General features: G+C 35.3%; 1 protein-coding gene across 5 annotated transcripts in view; it reads right to left on the bottom strand.

The window, feature by feature from the left end:
* Positions 1–335: 335 nt before the first annotated feature.
* Positions 336–25,288, bottom strand: part of CNOT6L (CCR4-NOT transcription complex subunit 6 like) — a 102,689-nt gene continuing 77,736 nt past the window's right edge. For all 5 annotated transcript variants that reach the window (XM_027598656.2, XM_027598658.2, XM_027598654.2 and 2 more), the window contains 4 exons: positions 16,344–16,495; positions 11,631–11,858; positions 9,078–9,280; positions 336–4,461 (listed from right to left, as the gene is read on the bottom strand). In XM_027598656.2, coding sequence (XP_027454457.1) covers positions 4,249–4,461; positions 9,078–9,280; positions 11,631–11,858; positions 16,344–16,495 — 796 coding nt within the window. In that variant the 3' untranslated portion in view covers positions 336–4,248. The remainder of the gene's footprint in view (positions 4,462–9,077; positions 9,281–11,630; positions 11,859–16,343; positions 16,496–25,288) is intronic.

Consider the following 25,288-nt stretch of genomic DNA (forward strand, 5'->3'; position numbering starts at 1 on the left):
AACTGATTATGTTTTCTGTGACCAAAGCTACTGCTCAGTCAGTGCATTTTACAAAGCTATTAAAATCTCTCAGAATATAAGACTTAAAAACAAGTAAGTACTGTAAGTACTGGGACACAATCAATTTGCTAGAAAACCTAGCTCTGTATTAGGAATGAAAACCATATGCCTCTCGTTCCATCAAAGAACATTACTTAACCTATTTTGTCTTGTGCTTTCTCTACTTCTTGCTATTTGATTTGGAAGTATAGATGGCATTTGTGATTTTTAGAAACTCTTGGAAATGCAAATACAAACAATTTTTCGCCCACTTAACAACAGATACTTAGGAGATACAATTTTAAAATGGAACACAGTTATGTTTGCCCATGTTCCAGTTTTAATGTGCCACATCCTCAATTCTAATACAACCCACCATAGAATCAAGTGATACGAGCCTTAGGTATCCTTTCAGCTTTCTCCCTTCTCTGTGATTCAATACATAACCATAACACACCAAATAATAGGGACAAATAAGAAACGAAGCTTTATATTTCTGCAAACTACAACACTAAAACACAGTGGCTTCTTTAATACATTCACACAGGATGCTTATTAGTAAAATTAAATATCTGCCTATGAAAATCAGAAAAGTAATATGAAAAGAAAGAGCTTGGAACAAGGCAAATGGGGGGGAAGGGAAGCTGGTCTCAAAACCCATTGTGCCATTACCTGACTTTTACATGTGATATCCAAACAAACGTTCACACGCCTTACATCAAAGAAATGAAACAAAAATATTCAGCTACGTTGTACAAAATTTTTTTTACATAAAACATCATAAATCTTGAACAGATTTACTATTATCTGAATTCTAAAAAGTTGCCTATAGAATGGTGCTGGGATTCTGTTCTCTGCTTGCTTTTAGGCAGTGCTGTTGCTTAAAAGTTGACACCAGGCACAATATTTTAAAACAAAGTCAACAAGCAAGGAGCAGTAAGTGGATTTGAGCCTTTCCCAGATGTCAGTCCTGAGGATGCTGCAATATTCCCCATCAAAATGTGTAAAGCTATGAGGCGGATACTGATGCCTGAGAGAGTGGGTGACTTGACATGCACTTGTATGACTGCTGTAATAGCAAACAGTGCAGTTTTCCCTTCCTCAAACAACACTGTTTTAATAAATTTAAAGAACACTCCAGTTCTTACACAAGTACCAGAAATCATATTTAACAGTTAAAAAAAAAAACCACATTATCACAACCTAAAAATGCCCAAATTTTCTCTTAACTTCAGATAAAATATGCAGCAGCCCTATGGCATAAAGCTTATTAAACTTATTCTGAGAACTAGAAAGTATATAAGCATAAATATTTACTTTCACTGACTATATACCGTATGTCATTCACCTCTTCCTTTTGGCTTCTCACTGCCAAAGTTCCAAATGGCATGCGTTTTAACAAGACAATACTGAGGAGAGCAGCATTTCTGATCATCTGAATTGGCAGCTCAAAACAGATACCACTCCTTTTACAAAGGGAACAAAGGGTGAAAGGTGTGTGAAATTTGGGCAGTGGGCTAAAGGGAAACCGTGCACATGAAATTTGGGTTACCATGCCCCAAGTGTGTGTGCCACCCAAAACATAACACAATTACCTACTTCAACAGAGCTACTACCAACATTTACTAAAACCACATTAAAAATACACAGGATAATGAATGGTTTGAAAGAGTGCATTTGGAAGCAGAGAGAACCCAATTACACACCTTCCTGCAACAGAGTGCCTCGATCATACACAAAATAAACTTAAGCTGTTTACAATGTTTCCCAATTTTTTTTATTTTTTCCCCTCTACATTTAACTATTAAAAAAGTTTTTTATTAATAAATGGGCTCCTCTGTGGTTCATATACAATCATAAGTGAACTTTAAATTCCATTTTATACAAACATCTCAAAAAATATTGGGAGTGAAGTATGGTAGGAAATATTGCTCACATTGCTAATTAACATGCGTATATGAAAGGAGGAAAATGTTTTGTTAGTGCATATACCTCCAGAGCAGAAAACCCACCCAAAACAAAAGATTTCAAATAAAACATACAGTAGCTGATTACAAAAAAAGGTAATGTCCACAAAATTAAGTTTTTCATGCTATTCTACTTTCCAGTACTATGGTTCAGGTAATCAATTTGCATGGCTAGATGTTGAATGTTTGAGGTATATAAGAAGGGATACCTGCACATTGAGGAAAATCTGTCATCTTAAGGGTTGTTTATTTGTTTGTTTATTCTGGTACTTTACCATTTTTAAAAGAATATTTTATTTACATCAAACTTCACTCAACGACAATGACATTCCAATTATAATAGATGACAAACAACGCCTCTATCACTAGGCACTTTTAAAAGGGAGTTTTAGGCTTTACAGAACCCTTCTGATGCAATCCCATTATGACATTACATCATCCCACCACCCTCGTCCCACTAAAATTATCCTTCTGGGGAAATATTATCTTATATAGCCTGATTAATTTACTATGGAAGAAATTAGTATAAAATGACCAAAGGAAATGCATCATTTAAGACTAATAAAACAGCCTAAGATGTTAGGTTTGAAAGAAGAGGCAAATTGTATATATTTAAAACTAATTAAATAATTTAAATTTGACCTGTACTTTATATATTAGTGAGACACAAATATAGGCTATTTTCTTTTAAAATTTCATTCACATAATGGAAAATTTCTTGTTTATTAAAAATATCACATTTTGAGACTAGAAACAGTAAAGTGCATGAAAAGTTTAAAATATAAATTTCAGAAAACTCTTATAGCAGCAAAAAAGCAGAATAAAGAAAAACTTAAAAACACAGACACAACCTTTTCCTGTTAACTGTGCCATAATTAACATCAAGTAGCCAACCAATTTTTCCCCCAGAAAACGGTATTACGTTAACTGCCTCTTGAGTCACACATTTTCAACTGGCCCCTCCTGGGCAAAAAAAGGATTCCAACATTTCTAAAGAGCATCAACAGTTGGGAATAAACCAGTAGCTTCTTAATTCAACCCTGACAGACAACGGAAACAAAGATTAAAAGCATATAATGGCCATTTGGCAACTAGAGTCAGGAAAAATGATCAGAGGTTTTCAGCTACTCCCTGTTCTCTCCCCCCGCCAAATCCTTTCCATTGTTACTTCAAAAAGCCAAAACCAATAGCCACTTGTCCTACTTCAGGAAACAAATGAGATATTTGTATCGCTTTTCCCTTTTAAAACTTTGATCAGGGCCTTTTCATTCAGTAGTTGTTTGTTTTTAAAACATTTGACTATAACAGCAAAAATTATACAGATCATATAATACCTGTTTCTCTAGCACAACCAGGCAGAAAAAGGTGGATGAGAATAATGAAAAATACTGGACACTAATTTTGTGGGCATCCTAAATATAACAAATTCTATTTTCAAGATATGTGGCAGTAAAAATTACCCACTGTTTCCCAATAAATAAACTGGAGAGAAAGGCTTAAAATTAATACTTCTAATGAGGTTATAACTAATAGAGGAACTAGATACAGAGTGATTCCTCAAAAAAAAAAAAAAAAAAAAACCAATAACCAGCACTTGCCCAACAAACTGTCATGTGCTGTCAAATGTTTGATTTCAAAAGCATATTGTGCAACCATCTTTAATTTCTCTATTTTTCATATTATGGTTAAAGGCTGTATCATAGTTTATGTACAGATCTAGCAAATTTAAGTGCTTTGTTAATGTGCAAAAGACTAGGGGAGCCAAAAATCAGTTTTGTTATAATGGAAAACAGAAATCCAAGAAATTTTTCCTGTAAGGCATGCCATCATTCAGTTTAAAGTGTCGTCTTTTTAGTTTTTAAAAATTGTCTTTTACAAAAATGGTTGGCTCATTTGAAACCATTCAAAAGAAAGTTATTTGTTTTGGAAAAACACACTCTTGTTGGGCCTTGAATTGGTGATTTATTACTTATGAATGTTGACTCCTAATATAATATGAAGGAGGTCCAATTTAAAAACATGTTAAATTAAAAATTTGGAAAGAGTAATACTTTGGTTCCAGCCCTAGTGCCAAATGATACCAATATGCACAAAAATGTACAAAATCTTAGAGCAAACACATAATGAAAGGAACCTGAAGAAGCAGCTTAAGGATGGCCATACTTCACTCCTACATACTTTGATTTACAACTGTACAGGTCCATAGCAACAGATCCCCCCGTCTTTGCGGGGCAGTACTCCACTACCTCCGATTAGGCAAGTGAACACCATTGACAAGAGGCAGAAGTGGAGGGTGGAGTTCAAGTTGTGTTAACAGTGAGAAGTGGTCTGAAGGGATGTGAGGGTGTGGACACCCAGTGATGTTGTTCTCAACCAGCCATTGAGGATCTAAAGGCCCCAGGACACCAAGCACGTTCATATGAGTCTTGGAATAGAAAATGTAGTCAATCACGCCCTGGAAAGAGATTAGGGGTTGGGGAAAAAGAAAAATATATGCTTAGAAAGAAAGAAAAACTCAAGATATATAAAGAACAACCCATTATTTGTAAAAGCCAAATACCTGAGTAACCTGTACTTTTGGTACCTGTTGTCTTGACAACAGGTCAAATAGGACTCAAGTCTTCAGTAGGTATTACATGAAATAAAGATGGCTCAATAGGGAAATACAGGACCCTACTGGAGTCATAAAGCCCCGCATTTGTGCCTAAGTGTAAGCAAAGTGAGAAGCTAAACACACCAAATTATGTCTAGGCATCTTTTAAAAATGGCTTGCTTAGGTTAGTGAAATCTAATACATCAGTATAAACATTATGGGAACTACACTGTATCAGTTACAACAAGCTGTTTTTATATAAATGCGTAATGAAAAGGTATGGCTCAAATTAACTTTTTAATGTTAACTGGCATTATTTTCAGTTATTTGCACATCAAGATAACCAAACACACCTGAATGAAGCCATGGTAAAGCATGTTTTCAGATTTGCCAATTCTAGTTCAGTTTTCTCAGATATGCTACATACACACAAAATACTACACACAGTTAATTTTTCTAATGTGTTCTTTTTCACAATGTGTTCTCATTTTCACAAATTCTGGTACACTGTAAATTCTGGATTGCTTAGCAAAAAAATATTCAGCAGGGATATACACACACACACACACACACACACACACCCAACTCCTGATTTCAGCTCAGGTCTTAATCTCAGGGTCTTGATCTTGGGGTCATGAGTTCAAGTCCTGCATTAGGTTCAGCACTGGGCATGGAGCCTACTTAAAAACGGGAGGAGGGGAGAAAGTCAAATTTCTTCCTATCCATGTCAAGAAAGCCTGAGCCCAAGTGTGGAGAAACATTTCCAGATCTGGAAGTATCTATTTAGAAATGCTACACATAATGAGTTCCAGTAATATTTTAAATATTATCACAATGAAATGGGCTACTTAAAAAAAAAGAAAAATTTTTAATGAAAAAAATGTATATTATGAAATTTGGAAATAATTATCTCAAGTTTGTTGGTTTTGACATGACCAAGACCAAAATAACAAGATTTTTTTTTAATTTTATTTTATTGTGTTATGTTAATCAGGAAGAAGGCCTCATTCAACATTTAGAAACCTTAACCTTGCCACAAATAGGGTACCCTACTTGAATCCAAGAAAGGACTTTCTGCCATTAATATTCCAAGTCCAAATAGTTAAGAAATGATATTAGTACAAGGTATTATCCTTTCATTTTTGCTAATGCCCAGTTTTACAGTGACATTTTAGGAAAAGTGTTAACAAGGGTCAGGGTGGATTTATCTGCCTTTATGAGACCACCCTTTGCTTCAACTATAAAGTAAACAAAACACAAGTGAAATACTCTGTTACTTAGGGTGAATAAACTTCCTGTATCACTTTATTAGAGTGCCATTATGCACATGAGCTGTGAGACTTACAGAATCCTTTGCAAACACAGGCCCCAAGAAGATGTTAAACATTCTAGAAAGTAAGATGTATTTAATTGGAGGCATCACTTGTTAACTATTTTCTTAATGTGAAACATCCAGAGTAAAAGCTCTTATTAAAACCCTCAGCAAGGACATATCTACGAACTCACCCAAATATCTGTACGTATGTATTTACATTTATATACTGTCATATCCACAAAGTAGGTTATTAGACTAATGATTCCTAACCTTGTTTTGATTCAAACTTTTTAAAAAGCTACACTGTGGGAAAATAGTCTTTATATAATTAGGAAATTCTACAATAATTCTATAGGAACTGTATTTGAAAAAAAGTAAAAATAATGAAAATAGTTTATGAGCTGGCATTATGCTAAGTTTTGTCTTATAAAAGAATGTTAAGAAAATTATATACTATAAATTTCATAATGTAAAAGAGAAAGATTTACTTCTTGACAAAACAGGAGGAGTCCTTCCTCTCTTCACTAACTGGCTCAGGCACACCCTTAGACTGGTGGGGCAGGGGGGAGCAGCTGCAGTGAAAAGTCTGAATTAAGCTGTTAATTCAAGGTATCCGGTATTACGGTCTGAAGGTTTCTGTCCCCCCAAAGTTCACATGCTGAAATCCTAACCCCTAACATGATGGAAGTAGGAGGTGGGGCTTTGGGGAGGTAATGAGGTCATCAAGGTAGCATTCTCAAGAATGGGATTAGTGCTCTATAAAGAGAGACCCCCGAGAGCTCTGACTCTTTGCCATGTGACTGTCTGCAACCCGGAAGAGGGCCCTCATCTGAACCCAACCATGCTGGTACCCTGACCTTACACTTCCAGCCTATAGAACTGTGAGCTATGAATTTCTGTTATTTATAAGTCACACAGTCTACAGCCCATATTCTGTTAGCTATCCTGAAGACACCTGGTCTACAAGTAATTCTCCTGCTTACCCACCCTTTGGTATCTTCCAAATCAGTTCTAGATTAAGGGAATCTGAATTCTAAATATCACTTTTCTACATTTCTAAATTATTCAAGGACCAAGAAGGTAAACAAATGCTAAGCCAAGTGAATAAAACTTAAAACTCTACTGATGCAATGGCAGAACACTGTATTTAGATCTGTATGTAATGCTAATTACATGACATTTTTATATTTGATATTACCTATCCTTCTTTTACTGACTGACTTCAATAACGGGATGGCATAAAATGCTTTACATAAAACTGAAAACAGTCACTGTTATGTGGACTAAAGGCTTCATTCTCTGTTGTTACATATGCCCCTAGTTTATTCTCTGGGCGCCCTGTCTTTCCACCCCCCAATCGACCGGGCCAGCCAGTATATTTATCTCCCCATACGCCTGTCTCTCATGGATCTATAGCTCTGTCCTTCTGTCTCACCCTATCCTACATACACAATCACCACACACTGAGTCATGCCCTTTTGGTTCTTTACCTGTACTTCTTTGGACAATGTAAATGGTTCAGTAAGATTTTTGATTCAATATCAACAAAGGATTTTAAAACAGTTCAGACTGTTAAAAAAGATGGCTCAGATTAATATTCCCAATTTTGTTTCTCCAATTTCCACTGATGGACAAGGAAAAATAACATTTATCAAAGCCTAGTTGAGGTAGAAATGATTTGGTCTTTTTAACCACACCCATACTAAAACAACAATAACTTATTTTTTAGGGAACTTTAATTTAGATTTTCTGGGTTGTGCTGGCAGAGATGTATTACATACCACTACAGTCACAAGGATAGGAATTAACCTACAGTAAACGGTGCATCATGAAGTCTAAAGGTTTTCCTCTAAGGCTGCACGACAGCAGTGCTGTGCTACAGTCGGCTGGTACCTGCTTTCTTAAGTGCCTCATCTCCACTCTGAATTCAATGGTACTATGTTGGGAGCTTGAAATCTACCACATTGGGAATACTTACACACAGAAATCAGCAAACACCGCAAGTTAGCGTTGCTTTTTCTCAGGAAGCTGGTTATTAAATATCTACCAGCACATTACTGTGTTTGAGTGATCTGAATAAAACGAACTATCACTAGGGATAGTATTATCTACTCTAACAGCAAAAATACTAAAATTAGATTCAATTTATTCTACGCAATTTTTTCCTCCACTTCATGATCTCGAAAGTTGACTGATAACATCACACAAATTTCCCTTCTTCCTCCTATTTGTTCCTTAGAAAGGGGCTAACAAGCACTGAAAATATAAAAGGGTTATTGGAGATGTGAAGGGCCCGTTTTGAAAACTTCCTTTGGTATTTTTATTATATTCCCTCTAGGCTTCTTACATCATATCACTTTCTAAAATCTGCATTTTTTCAAGATAGTGTAAGATTTTAGTATAGATGCCTGAAATACCAGAAAGTCAGAAGTACAATGGAGGAGCTAACTGATCAGATAATTGGCAAAGGGAAAGCAATCTTACCTACAGAAAACCACTACATTCAATCTTTCTAAAGAACAATTTATCTTAAACAGTGGGTCCTCTAAATTTTTTTATTTTGAAAAAATATCTTTTTCCTTTTATTAAGCTGGAATGTTCCACTGCCTGGGAATATATTAATTTGACTACATGGATATATATTTATATATATACAAAATAGACCCTAAGTACAACCATCTCCCAAAGAAACTTAGAAAATTTAAAGATAAATAAGACATCAATAGTACAAAGAAAATTCTGAGACAATATTATGTAAATTCATTCAAGGTGAACTTACCCATATACCCGTATCAGGTTACTTATTACTTAGATCCTTACTGAAAGTTAGGGATGGTATGGACAAGTGAAGATTAACTACATTAATAAATATAAAGTGTTTTCAACAGTGCCTGGCACACAGTAAGCATTTTGGAAGTTTTTGCTATTTATCAGTATTACCTGAAATGTGGAAATATGAGGGTTTTAAAAAATTCTCTAATCAATAATAACAAAAAGCAAAGCTAACAAATCTCCTGACATTTAGAAGCATACTTAGTCAAGACATTTTGAGAATCTAAAAATGCTTGAAGATTATACAAGTAAGCATTATAAAAATATATCTTTCTTGTCCTATGTTTATATTTGAAGTAATTTCTCTATCAGCCCCAAGGCTGTCACTCACTTTGAAATCAAAGGTGTAATTGGTGTAAGGCATCAAGTTATTTTCATAGGCGCTCTTCAGTTGGAAGCCATGTGTGATTCTCCCTTCTGAGCTTCCATTCTTCCCATTGCAGCTGAAGTTCATAAGACACTCATTGTACCTTAGTTCCTTGAAGTCTTTATGGTTGTCAGCTACTCCTCCATTGCTCAAATATTCCACGACACCTAGTAGAATAAAGAAGGAAGAAACACTACCATGTAGCATTTAGACCTTATATAAGACTTTATGACCAAAATTTCATTGTCAGGTGGATATACCAGGTTTGGAGTGGTTTAATTAGGTTGAGCCATATGCAATTGTCTTTTTGTGGTTGTCACTGTTTAAAAACAAAACAAGGGTGCCTGGGTGGCTCAGTTGGTTAAGCGACTGCCTTCGGCTCAGGTCATGATCCTGGAGTCCCGGGATCGAGTCCCGCATCGGGCTCCCTGCTCAGCGGGGAGTCTGCTTCTCCCTCTGACCCTCTTCCCTCTCGTGCTCTCTATCTCTCATTCACTCTCTCTCAAATAAATAAAATCTTAAAAAAAAATAAAATAAAATAAAAAATAAAAACAAAACAAAACAAAACACCAAACACCAACAATTTCATATGGTTAAATCAAACTGAAGGGTATTTGCCTATTTAGGAACAAAGTATCAGGATCATCCAGAAATATCTTCAGTTTTCTTAATGATACTTCAAGCTAAAGATGATTCCCTGAGCCCACGGTGGCATTCACCAAGGTCTTAACCCTGAAAGCTTTTAGAATATTATCCTAAACCACTATGTCTCATTAGTATTTCACTATTCTATGCAGTCAATTAACAACTTTGGGAATATGTAAAATATAGCATACATAATAAAAAGTCATTTACAACAAAAATAGATTTTGCATCTTCAACACTTTGATGTCTAGGTTAGGTAGAAAATATTCTTTATTTTGAACTACAGTGAGGTTCTTTCAGGCTCATACTATAAGGGACATTATATGCTACTTGGTCAAAAACATTAGATATGTATAAAAAGCTAAAAAGAGTAGAAGCATTCAAAAAATACATTGCTTCCATTTAACAGGCAAACATGAAAATATATCACAACCCTTCTGATGATGATCAGTGAACACTGTTCACCATCTCTATCTGTGATCAGGAATGACAGCAACATATCATGAGTTGAGTGATGAGCACAGTTATCAGTACTGTGAACAGGTGAAAAGCAACTACCACTTATCTAGCATTTACTACACACTAGGCACTGTCTCAAGTGCTTTATACACTTAAACCTCACAAACAACTTTATATGGTGGATGAAATTATTATCCCCTTATTTAAAAATGAGGAACTTGGAGAGTGCACTTGTAAGTGGTAGAACCAGGATCCAACCCTGACAGTCTGGCTCCATAATCAGCTCACCAGGCTGTGCTGTCAAATGACAGCTCACAGGCTTAAAAAAAAATGAAATGGGAGAAACTTGTACTTGAGAGCATTTCAACTCAAAAAAAAAGGACCAAGAAAGGAAGACATGGGTAAGGTGCCAACTGGGCTGGGGGCTGAAGACAAGTATTTGTAAAAGGATGATTTCAGCATTTATTTATGAAGTAGAAAAAGTAAAGATATTTTCTAGATTTGTGACTTACGAGTTTCCAACTGCAAGTATTTGGGTTATTTCACATTTATTGTTGAGAGATTATTTTAAACAATTTAAAATAGCTTATTGAAAATATAAAAAAAGTAGAATATGCTTCAGTAATAGCAAAACAGTAATACTTATATGTTTTTACATTTGAACTTTAACATCTAAAATGCAGAATTAATTTTTACAGAGATCTAAAATAATGTAAGTTAGGACATAAAATAGTTTAGTGGAGTTCAAGAAGTAATGTCAAATCCAAGGAGAATACAGATCAGTCTTCTGCACCAAATTATCAGTATTCATTGATCATTTAATGAATTCACTGAAAAGTTGCCAACCTTATTAAACTACCCGTGCTGAGTATTTCCTGGCTGCCTCTTCTCCATTGCACTCTGTGCCTCAGAAGGCTGATTTTTACTTGCATCAACGGCAACCTCCCTCCCACTCTCCCTTCTAGTTGGATTTGGTCAATGGGCAGCACCGGCAGGAGAGCAGAGTGAGACTCCCACTTTGTTGATGCCAGAGATTAATAGCATCAATTAACTCCAAGCCTTCACTCCCCCTACATAACCCTCTCCTTATAACTACTTTTTCCAAGTTCTGCTAACAGTTCCCACCATTTTCAAACCTTTAGGTATAGGTGTGGTAAAGGGTCCCTAATTCCCTTCGTAGTAGAGTACTGCATCACCCATTATTTTGTGTCCCTTAACCCTGTACACATTTTTGGAAATAGCTTCTTTACTAAACTCTCAATTATCCCATGTCCTATTATCCCTGGATTCATACTAATACACTCCCTTAATTTAGCAGAGAAATTCTCCACCCAAAAGTTGGGAGTTAGCTAGCCCCTCAACTAGAAGTTAAAGCAAAAACTGAAAGCAATGAGGAAATGATGTTATAAATACCTGAATCTGGCAATGAGTTAAGATCTGCACATAGCACCAGCGGGATGGAATTAGGATCTGCAGTTGGGCTGCCAGGCCTACTGGAGGCTTTCTCCAGGATGTTTTTAACCTCTGAGACAAACATCATGGTCTGGATGAGTTTCACATCAGAATACTCTGGGTCCCAATGCATGTGGGCATTTGCCACTATAAGCAGCTGTTTGTCTGCAGCATGAATAGGCTTCATACCTAAATTTAAACATTATAAAAAGAGGGTAAGATTATGCTTTTTGGATCAAAAAAGCAATTATCTTAAGGTTTTCTCCCAAAAACCCATAGCCCTTTATTTTTTTTTCCATTAATTTGTATCTTCCCTTTTATCTCGTAATATAGTTCTTAGACACTAAAGTGCTAAGATTCTGATAATCCCAACACGGGAATTACTCCTCTAGATCAGGGTAGACAAACTTTTAGCCACAGGCTAAATCTGGCCCACCACCTGTTTCTGTACAGCCTGTATGAGCTAAGCCTCATTTTACATTTTTAAAGGAGTCTACAAAAATTTCTTTGAAAGACTGTGACAGAGACTGAATGTGGCCCACAGAGACTAAAATATTAACTATCTGGCCCTTTACAGAAAGAGTTTGTCGACTTCTGCTCTATATGCCCAAGTTAAGAATTATATCATGATGTAATTAACATTTGATTATAGTACCTTGATTTGCTGAGTTCTTAGTGTCAACAAGCACTTTAAATATCTCTGTCATATAAAGATCACAATTACTTAGTGAGGCAGGTTTTCAGTTATTTGAGTGACCTAAACCTTAATTTAAATTCTTCCCACTGCCCAGTGCTCATTCACCTTGCATTTCCTGAGCACATCAGTGATGGATCAATAAAAGGCAGTAACACTATATTAACTTATACAAATTAAGTAAGGAAGGAAGTTTCCTACCAAAACAAATTCATACCAAACACCCAAATAAAATTATTTTTAAAAGGTGACACAGGGAATAGTGTGCTCTCAAAACCTGGACACATGGGTTTTAGACCTGGCTTTTTTACTGTTTATTTTGGTGTTGGGACAGTCACTTAACTTTCTTGGTACTCAGGTTCATTTGGAAAGTGAGATATTCAACTAGAAAATGTGTAAGGTTCTTTCTTCCCCCTAAAATTCTGTTTTATAAATTTTGTCAAAATAAGTATTAACAAAGTATTAACTTTCAAAATGGAAAACAAGATAGATAATACATTAGAAATTGTGAAAATTAAATTTGGTTAACAGGTACAGAGAAAGACATCCATAAAATATTTAAAACATAAAGCTCAATGTGCATGGTATGAGGCCTTTTAAATAAAACTACACATAGTCTCTGTTAGTAATGTGTAAAGAAATTAGCAAGAGCTACTCCTAGGGAGTATGAATAAGGAACTTTTTATTTTATACACTTTTGTACTATTGCAATATTAGTAAACATGCACAATTCATTTTTCTACTAGAATTTCTATAGAACTACCCTATGATCCAGCAATTGCACTATGAGGTATTTACTCAAAGGATACAAAAATACTGCTTCTAAAGGATACATGCACCCCAATGTTTATAGCAGCATTATCTACAATAGCCAAATTATAGGAAGAGCCCAAATGTCCACCTATTGATGAATGGATAAAGAAGATGTGGTCTGTGTACACACACACACACACACACACACACACACAGGAATATTATTCAGCCATCAAAAAAGAATGAAATCTTGCCATTTGCAATGACATGGATGAAGTCTGAGAGTATATGCCACGTGAAATAAGAGAAAAACAAATACTATATGATTTCACTCATATGTGGAATTAAGGAAAAAAAATGGATGAATATGGGGGGGGTGGGGGAAAGAGAGGCAAACCAGAAAACAGACTCTGAACTATAGAGAACACACTGAGGGTTGCTAGGGGTGGAGTGGGGGGTGGAGATGTGCTAAATTGGTGATGGGGATTATGGAGGGCACTTGAATGTTGCACGTAAGTGATGAATCACTAAATTCTATACCTGAAACTAATATTACATTGTATGTTAAATGGAAATTAAATAAAATCTTAAAACTACCAAAAAAACCTCTATAGAAATGTCTTAAATTTTTCTATTGAAAATATAAACTCTGCAGAAAAGACAATTTTTTAAGTCTACTATTTTGATAATGTTTCCTTCCACCTTACTAAGATATAATTATCTTCAATGTTGAATATAAAAACAAGTAACTGAAGTGTCTGCTATATGTGACAGGAGTAGTCATTTTTAAAAAATTCTACTGAGAGATGCCTGGGTGGCTCAGTTGGTTAAGCATCTGCCTTTGGCTCAGGTCATGATCCCAGGGTCCTGGGATCGAGTCCTGCATCAGGCTCCTTGCTCAGCAGGGAGCCTGCTTTTCCATCTCCCCCTGCCTGCCACTCCCCCTGTTTGTGCTCTCTTTCTCTCTGACAAATCAATAAATCTTAAAAAAATAAAATAAAAAATTCTATTGAGGCATAATTGACATAACATTATTGCTTTCAGATGTACAACATAATGATTCAATATTTATATACATTGCAAAATGATCACTACAGTAAGTCTAGTTACCATCTGTCACCATATAAAGTTAACTCTTGGAATTTACTCTCTCAGCAACTTTCAAGTACATTTTACAATATGACTACTGCCCTCATGCTGTACATTATACCCCCATGACTTATTTATAAGTAGAAGTTTGTACCTCTTGATCCACTTCATTCTTTTTGCTCACTCCCCAATCCCTCTCCCCTCTGGCAATTCTATAATCTCTGTATCTACGATTTTGGTTTTGTTGTCTCTGTTCATTTGTTTTTTAGATTCCACAAATAAGTGAGGTTATACAATATTTCTCTTTCTCTGACTAATTCCATCTAACATAATGCCCTCAAGGTCCATCCATGTCACTGCAAATAGTAGATACTCTTTTTTATAGCCAAATAGTATTTCTTTGTGTATATATACTACTTTTTCTTTAACCATTCATCTGCTGATGGACATTTAGGCTGCTTCCATGTGGTGGCTACTGTAAATAATGATGTAATACACATGGGGGTGTATATCTCTTTTCAAGTTAGTATTTTCATTTTCTTTGGATAAATACCCAGAAGTGGAATGGCTAGATCATATGGTATTTCTGTTTTTAATTTTTTGTGGAACCTCCATATTGTTTTCCATAGTGGTTGCACCAGTTTGCATTCCCACCTACAGTGTGCAAGGGTTCTCTTTTCTCCACAGCCTCACCAAGACTTATTTCTTGTCCTTTTGATAACAGCCATATTAACAGGTATGAGGTGGTATCTCATTGTGGCTCTGATTTCCATTTCCCAATGATTAGTGATGCTGAGCATCTTTTCATGTGCTTGTTGGCCATCTCTGTCTTCTCTGGAAAAATGTCTATTCAGACACTCTGCCCATATTTTAATGTTCATTTTTCTTGCTATTGAGCTTTATGAGTTGTTTATATATTTTGGATATTAACCCTTATTGGATATATGATTTATAAATATAGAAAGTCATTTTTAAAGTAATTTGACAAGATAAAATCTTATAGACAAAATTCTCTATGCTCCACTCTTTTCCTAGAAATTTTACGGTGTCACTTCTGGCTGTACATTAAATGTTCACTATATTAAATATTAAGAACTATTAAAAACAACAGGGCCACCAGCACCTTCTATAATATTAAATTCCTCTTGTAGGAATAAGAGACGTATTTCAAAATGTGCTATGTGTATCTGCTGTATAATTTCTAATTGCTTTTCTGAAAATTAAAAGAAGAAAAAAATTCCAAAGGAAATTCAATTTTCATGTTACCAGAAAAAGAGGTACCTAACTTTTGAAAAAAGTAAGACTGGAAAGGACATAAAAGTAGGTAAAAATGGAAAGATCAAAAAAGAAGAAGAAATTTAAAATATCCTATCAAAGATTATGTGATGATAGATAAAATTAATAACAGAAAAGGAGAGGATTGACAGATAGGCATGGTCTGAATAATTCAAATCAATACTCAAGGCAAACATCTTTTCTTCTACAGTAAGAACAGAAAAAAAGTTTAAAAATAAAGCCCTAATGTAGTCTTAACATCTTCTCCTTGCTCTTGCCTAAAATATACTAGTTAAGTAAACAATGAAATGCTCAAAGGCAGGCAGGAGAAAGGGGAAAAAAAGGTCTGGATATGCAAAGTACATAATGAGTTTGACTTTGAAGGAAGCTATAAATAATCTAAAATGCAAAAGCTAAGTAAGTACCAGGTAGATAAAAGATCCCGCTCTTATCCTGACAATGACTGAGATCTAACAAAAAAAGTAGAGAAACTTGCCAAGTACTTAACCTTAAAGACAAAAGATTTCACACTCAGGAAGCTAAAAATATGGCTAGAAAGAGAACCAACTCATCGTAACTTCCAAATTCGGCCTAACTAAAGCATTTCCTACTTCAAATAACCTTTCTGAAATAATGGCATATCAAAGGCTTTCCTTTTTCACAGATTACCTGGTAAGTAATATCCCTAAATATATATATGATGGTTTACATAGTTAGTGCTATTTTCCTGCCCATCCCCCTAACTTTCCTCAAAGACAAAAAAAAATAATTGTGCAATAAATAAGGCAAGAGTCTGTACGCTTGAGATGAGAAAGCATGAGATGGTGTTTATTTTTAGTAAGAATATTTTAAACTGCACTCACCTGTTCCAAATAGTTCTTTGTGGACCTCTAATACCACAGCGACACCAATATTATCTTTTGTCATCACTCTGTTCAGCATAGCTTCGGATCCATCTGAATTAGCCATTGCCACTTGGTTGAATTCCACTGTATGCTTTTGCACCAATGTAAATCTAAAAGGTACAATGCATTATTAGTATGGTATTAGGTACTTGGACTATCATGCTAAAAGACATTAAATGAGGGAGCACAAGACACAGACACTATTCACTGTCTCCCCAGTCATTTTCCATCTACAAGGGGACATGTGATCAGTTCTGGCCAGTGAGACATAAGAAGTGTGATTAAAAACTTTCTTAGAAGTGCCACCTAGCAAAGGCTGCATATATATCCCTTTGCGCTTTTATGGCTTTATCCCTGTGGTAAGAAGCAGGAGGGCAAAACCAACCCACTAGGGTCGGGGAAGCGGCTGAACCAGTTCTGGACTGCCACATCTGGACTTGTGTGAGAACACTGTCCTTCTCCCATTTCTTTAAGTTACTGTTAGAACTTTCTGGTATTTAAAGGTGAACACAACCTTAACTGAGTCAGCAGACAAAGAACAGAATAAAATCTACCTACCCTGTTTGCAGTTTTATTCTTACCGCATCAAGAGATGTGTCACACCCTTATCTCAACTAAGGAGAAGGCAATTTTTCCACCTGGCCTTTACTAAAAAGCGGCGTTACATGTATGTAAGGCTTCAGGGAAACAACTTCTGTAAGGTGAAAAATGGCTCTCCATGTGACTACAGTTTCTGCATGGATAGTATTTTCTTACTTTACTTCCAAATTAAGTATTGTAGATTTATAGGACTTAACAGAATTCAGCCTAGCACTGACATAGTCATACTGATAACATACATATGACAAAGTCATACTGTTTTGGGTCAAGCCATTTAACCTCTTTCAGCCTAGTTTTACTGATTTATAAAATACTTATAAATGGCCAAAACTAACTAAATATACTACTTTTCACTAAGTATTAGGTGGAGAGAAGACACCTTTGTTCTTTTAACAGGCTTCCATCCCATCTTCCTCCTACTTTGAAACAGAAGCATGCCCTCATATCTTTATAAATATGGACGAAAATCTTACTATGCTGCAGGACACTGCTAGATGAAACCATACTCCTCTCCCTGCCCCAATTCTAAAGTTCTCTTGCACTGAGAAGTATAAAAGATCAGGTCAAATGCTTATTTCTAACCCAGAGTGATAAAAAGGGGCATAGTTTTCACCCTCTACTTTAAGGTGGTGACATTTAAACTGAAACATAAAGGATGAGGAGTTACCAAGGTGAAGAATGGGATTAAGAACATTCCAGATAAAGGAAGAAGATCCTGAGGCAGCGAAGACCTTTGCACATTTATGGGACAGAAAAGAATGGAAGGGTATGAAATGATGTTAGAGACGAAAGGGACAACGGAAGGTTCTAAGTAAGAACATATTACTTTATATGTTTTAAGATCACTCCAGCTGCTTGGTGGAGAGAACGGGTAACAGGAGCTAAAGTGGAAACTGTGAGACCAAATAAAGTTTTTGAGGTTGTATGAATGACAGATGATGATGGCTTGGGCTAAGGCAAGAGAAATAAAGAAGGAAGATTCAAAATATGTTCTATAGGTAGACTTGACCATCCTCCATATCAGACTTTTCCAAACATCTAAGCAGTAGACAACTTTTTCAACAATTTCTGGTAAGATTCCTGCACATAAAACAAATTTAAGTAGTATTATGTTTGAATAAATCAATCACTGAAAACAATGAATCTGTTTTGATGAATATAAAAACTTTAAATCAGAGGGTACAGATGATTATAATCTAATATCCATCTCTGCATCCAGTTTATTTCTGTATTTTTGTTTTGGTTATAGAGTATTAATAAAAATCCTGATTCACAGAGACACAGAGATACAATTGATAAATAACTGACCTTGAACTCAGAAAACCTAAGCAAGCAGGCAAAAACTTGATTCAGAGGTCTGCACAAAAACAAGTCAACTAAGCAGCACCTCCAAAACATGTTATTAATTTCCAAAGTGTTAAAATTTGGTATTTGAGTGAATATGTTATTTTAAAATTACAGTTTAATTATTTATATTTACCTTTTAAAATACCTTCTAAATATTTACAGAACTCTTAAGGCTTATTTACAGGAATGTTGTAGGAAAGTGTAAAAATCCTGCTTAATAAGTAATATTTTTACTTCTACCAAAGTCAGGCCATTGTGAGGGAGGGGGGCATCTAATAATTAGAAATGTCTTCCTTAACTCAAATTTGTTTCCCTGTACCTTTCTTCATAAATAAAACCTAGTATCTCTTCTACCTGACACTGTTATTTTAATTTTTTTATTTTATTATGTTATGTTAGTCATCATACAGTACATCATTAGTTTTTGATGTAGTGATCCATGATTCACTGTTTTTGTGTAACACCCAGTGCTCCATGCAGTACGTGCCCTCCTTAATTCCCTTTAAATAATCCCAACACATCTTTCCTAAGAAAAGAAATGGCCATTTCTTTATATGATATATGGTGTGAGACGTTTGTTCATTTGAACAACTCAAGTTTACCCAAAGCTACAGTACTTAGAACTGGGCATAAAAGAACTAGTGCTTTCTTCATTTTAGACTGTATTTTTGTTAATAAAGACTGAAACTGCACTTTAGGGAAAGCCATATTAATTATAAGCCAAATAAGAACCAAGATGTAACTAAAATTTCCTGGACTTTTTCACTCTTAAACCAGTCCTGCATTTCATAGATGCTTAAAAACAAACAAGTGGAAAAAAACGATCATACAATAAACATATTGTTCAGATTTGGGAATAAGTAAAAATATAAAGAAAATTTAAAGTTACCTGCAACCAAATATCCCCACTAAGTCAATGTATTTCCCCCAGACTTTTCCCCATGAATTTGCATACAAATATTTCTATACAATTATAATAGTCTATAATTTTATATTTTGGTTTATTAATAAACATTCTATAAGGTATGAGCACTTATAAAATTAAGTATTATTCAAAATCAATATTTATGATTGTATTACAGTCCATTCTAGAGATTCACCATAATTTATTTAATATTCTGTGGTAGACATTTAAATTAGTTCTGATTTGAGCTATTATAACTAATGCCATTATGAACATTTCTACATACAAATATTTTTCTGTACTATCAAATGATTTTATCGCTCCCTCTTTCACTTCCTTTAATAATCTAAGTGCAGCACACTTTATTTCTGTTGAGTATCATTTCATGAGTTTCTGTTCATTAGTTCACCCACTCACGTATTACAGGCACTTTAATTTTTATTTTAATTACAGTTAGTTAATACACAATTTTCTATTAGTTTCAGGTGTAGGATATAGTGATTCAACAATTCTACACGTTACTCAGTGCTCATCAAGGTTAAGCGTACTCATAATCCCCTTCCCCTATTTCACCCATCCCCCAACTCACCTCCCCTCTGGTAACCATCGGTTTCTTCTCCACAGTTAAGAGTCTGTTTCTTGGTTTGTCTCTCTTTATCCCCCCTTTGCTTATTTGTTTTGTTTCTTAAATTCCACATGAGTGAAATCATATGGTATTTGTCTTTCTCGGACTTACTTCACTTAGCATTATGCTCTCTAGCTCTATCCATGTCGTTGCAAATGACAAGATTTCGTTCTTTTTCATGGTTAAATAATATTCCATCACACACACACACACCTTTATCCATTCCTTCCATCAATGGACACTTGGGCTGCTTCCCTATCTTGACTATTGTAAATAATGCTTCTATAAACATAGGGTGCATGCATCCCTTTGAATTAGTGTTTTTGTATCCTTTAGGTAAACATCCACTAGTGCAACTGCTGGATCGTAGGATAGTTCTATTTTTAACTTTCTGAGGAAACTCCATACCATTTTCCAGAGTGGCTGGACCAGTTTGCATTCCCACCAACAATGCACAAAGGTTCCTTTTTCTCCACATCCTCGCCAACACCTGTTGTTTCTTGTGTTGTTGATTTTAGCCATTCTGACAGGTGTGAGGTGATATCTCATTGTAGTTTTAACTGTCATTTCCCTGATAAGTGATGATGAGCAACTTTTCATGTGCCTATTGGCCATCTGTATGTCTTCGTTGAGAAATGTCTGTTCATGTCTTCCACCCATTTTTTAATTGGATTATTTGTGTTTTGGGTGTGGAGTTGTATAAGTTCTTTATATATTTTGGGTACTAACCCTTTATTGGATATGTAATTTGCAAATACCTTTCCTCATTCTGTAGTTTGCCTTTTAGTTCTGTTGATTATTTCCTTTGCTGTGCAAAAGCATTTTATTTTGATGTAGTCCCAATAGTTTATTTTTGTTTATCTTGACTCAGGAGACCTAGACCTATCTAGAGAAAAGTTGCTACTGCTGATGTCAGAGAATTTCCTGATTAAGGACACTGAAATTTCATTCTTTTTTCCCAGAAGATTGAATATCCCTTCCAGCTTTTGAATTTCATAAATCTTATGTGTATAGATTGGTCTTTTCTGAAATAATCAAAATTCTCAACAGGACAGAACCAATAATAAAAACACCATGCTGCCCATTACTGAGGATCTACTTTGTATCAAGACTTGTGATAGGTACTGAATTCATACATATTAGTCCTAAAATTTGCAAAAAAACTTGCAAGGGGTGAATATGGAAACACACTACCCAGATTCCTCATCAATCCTTCAGGAATTGCTCCAGCTGCAGATAGCTACATCACCCAAGGTCAAGTACTTCTAGGAGTGGCCTACATCCAGTTATAGATCAAAAACAAAACATCAAAGTTTAGGGATGTTGGTCCCTCCTCCTGGGTTAACTCTCACAGGCCATTTCAGCTCCAAAGCTACAGGTAGGATCTGCTGAGGCTGTCAGGCTGACAGAACAGAACAACTCTGTTCTCTATGCCCAATTCTATTTCTTCCCTGTTCCCTTCCACAAAGGAACACCGAACTACCTTATCTTTTCGAAAAATGAGGTGATTTGTTCATCTTCAATATCCTAGAACTTCTCCTACACTGCAACATTCATAACAGATTACCCATGCCAGTTCTGCAATCATACTTTCACAGGATCTTTTAGTACCATGTGATATAATTATCTTGATTTGGAAACCTAACTAGTTCAGGCAGTTTAGTGACTCTCTTGCCTTACCAGTCTCCTCTTCACCTGGTCTTACTTTATTAGTCTTTCCACTTTGAACAAAATTCTCGTCATGAAAGCAAAACAGAAGTTGTACAGCTGTTTTATACCTTGATCCTCAATTAGTGATTACACAATCCACAATGGGTATATCCCTTAAGTGCATGGTATTTAAAATACCCTTCTTAGCATTTTCACCAAGCCTCTGCTTCTTAGTCTTCTTGGCAAAGATCACAGGTTCAGTCAACTTCTTTTTAAAACACATGCCTAGCTACTGACTTTTCTTCATTTATAAATGAATCCTGAACAATTATTCAGTTTATTAATTCTTCCACCTACCCCTTCAACTTTCTTCCTAATTGGTATAATTAATGATTGTATTGCCTCACTTTTGACTTTTACAACTTCAAATATCAGCTTTTTAATATCTGTGGTTTCAAACAGTTCAGAAAAATGAATGCAGTTTTCCTAAACAGAGTATATACATCCTTATAACTAACACTCCCTTCCTTGGCCCTTACAAATACTAAAGAGGACAGGGTCACACTCTCAAATTTTATCATTTCAGCTTCACCAATAGTTTGGTTTTTTTTTTCCAGATTTATTTATTAGAGAGCGCACATATGGGGGGGGTGGGGCGTGGGCAGGGGCACAGGGAGAGAGTGTCCTAAGCAGACTTCGAGCTGAATGTGGAGTCTGACGCAGGGCTTCGTCTCACAACCCTGATAGCACAACCTGAGCTGAAACCAAGAGCTGTATGCTTATCCAAATGCACCACCCAGGTGCCCCTTCACCAAGAGTTGAAGAACCAAAGAGATAGTTGAGAACTAAGGAACCAAAGAAAGTTCCTTCTTTACAGTGAGAATTAAGCAAAAGCAAGATAGGCTTCTTATAGGTAAGAACTTTTCAGGTGCTCTGCCTTAAGAAAATTTCCAGCATTAGTGCAGATAGCTGTAGTCTCCCACACTTTGTCTGGTTTTTGTGTTTATTTTATACGGTATTTATAATACATTTATAGTACAGTAAGAAATAATTATCCATATTATTTTCATACTACCTGATCAATACTATTTCTTAATTTCCCCTCCTACACATAACCAAACACACTCCACTCTGCTTTGACTTTCTGTCTCACAGATTTACCTATAGGTGACATTCTGACATACAGAGATCTCTTCCTCATTCTTTCTATTAGATGTTAGTTTTGAATAAAACATACTGGTTTATGTTACTTTCCATTCACTAATCCAAACCATCAATCCTTGGTTAATATGTAAAATCTTATAACTTGTCTCTATTTCATTTTATTAATCCTATTCTATATCGAGTACACAGATGCTGTATTAATCCTCATGCTATTTTTTTATTTTAGTCTAAGAATTCTTTTTATCTTTGTGAAAAGTCTTATTTTATAGAAAGTCAAATGGGCATAGAGAGATCATATATGCTATAATCAAAAAACAAAGACCCCACCCTTCTTACATGATTTGAGGAAGATTATTAGGTTGAATGTTTCAAATACAGCCTGCAAATAGAACAATGAGATAACTCAATTTCTTACTAGCTTGGATCTAAAGTAATTTTATGGGCTGTGATGTGATTAAATCAATGGCAGAGAGGACAGTGAATGCCAACTATGAGCAAGTGAAACAATATATAAGACTTGAGTAATATTCCCTCCCTGAATTCATTTACAAGCCAAAAGAACAAAAGGTACATAGTCAAGAAAAGAATATAAGCACACAAAAGTAAACTATGACCCTTTCTGGGTCATATTCCAGCACTCTTAAACCTAAACCAAACAGAAGTTTTTACTGTATATTTAGGGTAAGATGCTATGTGTTCTTGGGTCCCTTTAAATAATCATGGGAGTGCCAGAAAAGAACTTGCTAAAAAAGGTAAGCTTAGACACTGGGATAAATTAGGAAGAAAAGTAGATATGCACTGTCCTGCCTATCTTTGTACAACTCTTTGAACCACTGAAACCACTTTTACATTCTTAATCATTTTAGCCCCAGAGGAAACCTCTCAAATTAGGTGAAAGTTATTACTATCTATATTGTGCCATTTGTGGCACAAAGCAGTAATTTTATGTTCCAGATTAAATTTATGGGAAAGTGAACAACAGAAACCAAAAATCACAATCTGTTTTTTAAAAATCACACAGACAAATTCTAAATGCAACCACCACCGATGACACAGGAAATCAGTATCTGAGAAACCAGTGAGAAGGAATTACCACATCAGGTCCTTTTGGAATACTATAACCTCTGGATGCCCTCTCTCAAGCACAAAACTACTGTAATAACATAGGAAGGAAAAGCGAAGACTTGGCCTTACCTGGTAAATCTGAGACTGGAAGCAGGTTAGAAAGCAGAGACAATACAGCAAAGACTGAGAACCATGACAACCTAGTTCTAAATTCTATTGGAAGAGACTGCTTCTCCACAGTGTAATGGTCATCTGTTCTAACACTGTCTCATCTTTCCCTTTTTCACCGGATGTCATGATCAGATCAGAACTTTAACTTCAGGAGAAGCAAGTAAGTCTAGTATCTAGGCCTTGTTTCATCTCCATTTTTCTCCATTTTCAATTTCTTCAAATTGTGTATCTGGATCCAAGCCTACTTCTACTAACTGCTAAGTCTACAGGACAAAATATGGCAAAAGGAAATTTAAATTTCTGAACCTAAAAAACTTATCTATAGTAAGTCTTTCCATACACACACAACAAAAAAATACATACACGTATCTTATAAAATCTCTGCACTGAATATAGTGATAGTTACTGAGATAAAGGACAAAGCAAAAGCTGACTTCTAGCATTTTATGAATCGAAATTTCTATTTTCTGGTAACTCCATGCATCTAACTACCCAAAAAGTGTCGTAATGATGGCCAAAAAAAGGTCCTGCCAAATCTTGAAGTACCTTCTGAAGCCCCGAAGATTAAACTACAGTGAGTATGATGCAAGGGATTATTTTACTGTATTCCAGTTCCCTGAAAATTGGTAATCTATGTCCTAGTCTTTACTAAGCAATATCCTATCCTTTCATCACAATGGATAAGAAATTTTTATCACAGCATTTTGCTAAAAACAGTAATTATTATAGTTTCTATTTATGGTTACCTACTCTGTACCACCATTTTCCATGAAAAACTGTCATCAGTGAAGATTAGGAATTATGAGATACTCTGGTTTTAGAAGAATGAGACTTTGAGAATGAGACTTGAAGTACTCTTCCTACAGCTACCCTTTGACTTTGTCAGCTTTATTAACTACAAAAAGAAATTATCTTAGATGGTAACGCACAAATAAATACAGATGAGGAAATAAGCCCAGAAAGGGTAAGTGACTCATTCAAGATTATATAGCTATGTAAGCAGGAGAACCACCTGGCTTCACAATTCTTTTCTTTGCACTGTATTATCTCTCCAATCTGAGGAAAGAATAGAATAAAGGCATGGTAGTATACTTTGTGTTAAATTTCAAATAGTTTGGCACTGGATAGTTAGCTCATACAACATCAACAAGTATTTGATACTGCTCACAAAAGAATATATATACTCAAAGTATTCATCTACTACTGGATTCATGCTACTATTCAGGCAAAAAGAGTTGACATATGGAAGAAAACCAAATGATGCACCTAACTATTTCCTTTGTATTCACTTAATTCAAGCATCAATTTTTAGAAGTGTTTGAGAGTTTCCTAGATATTAGTTATAATTGTTAGTTCAAAATCTTAACTACCTCTAGT

This window comes from Zalophus californianus, chromosome 2, assembly GCF_009762305.2.
Source record: "Zalophus californianus isolate mZalCal1 chromosome 2, mZalCal1.pri.v2, whole genome shotgun sequence".
In the NCBI taxonomy this organism is placed as follows: Eukaryota; Metazoa; Chordata; class Mammalia; order Carnivora; family Otariidae; genus Zalophus; species Zalophus californianus.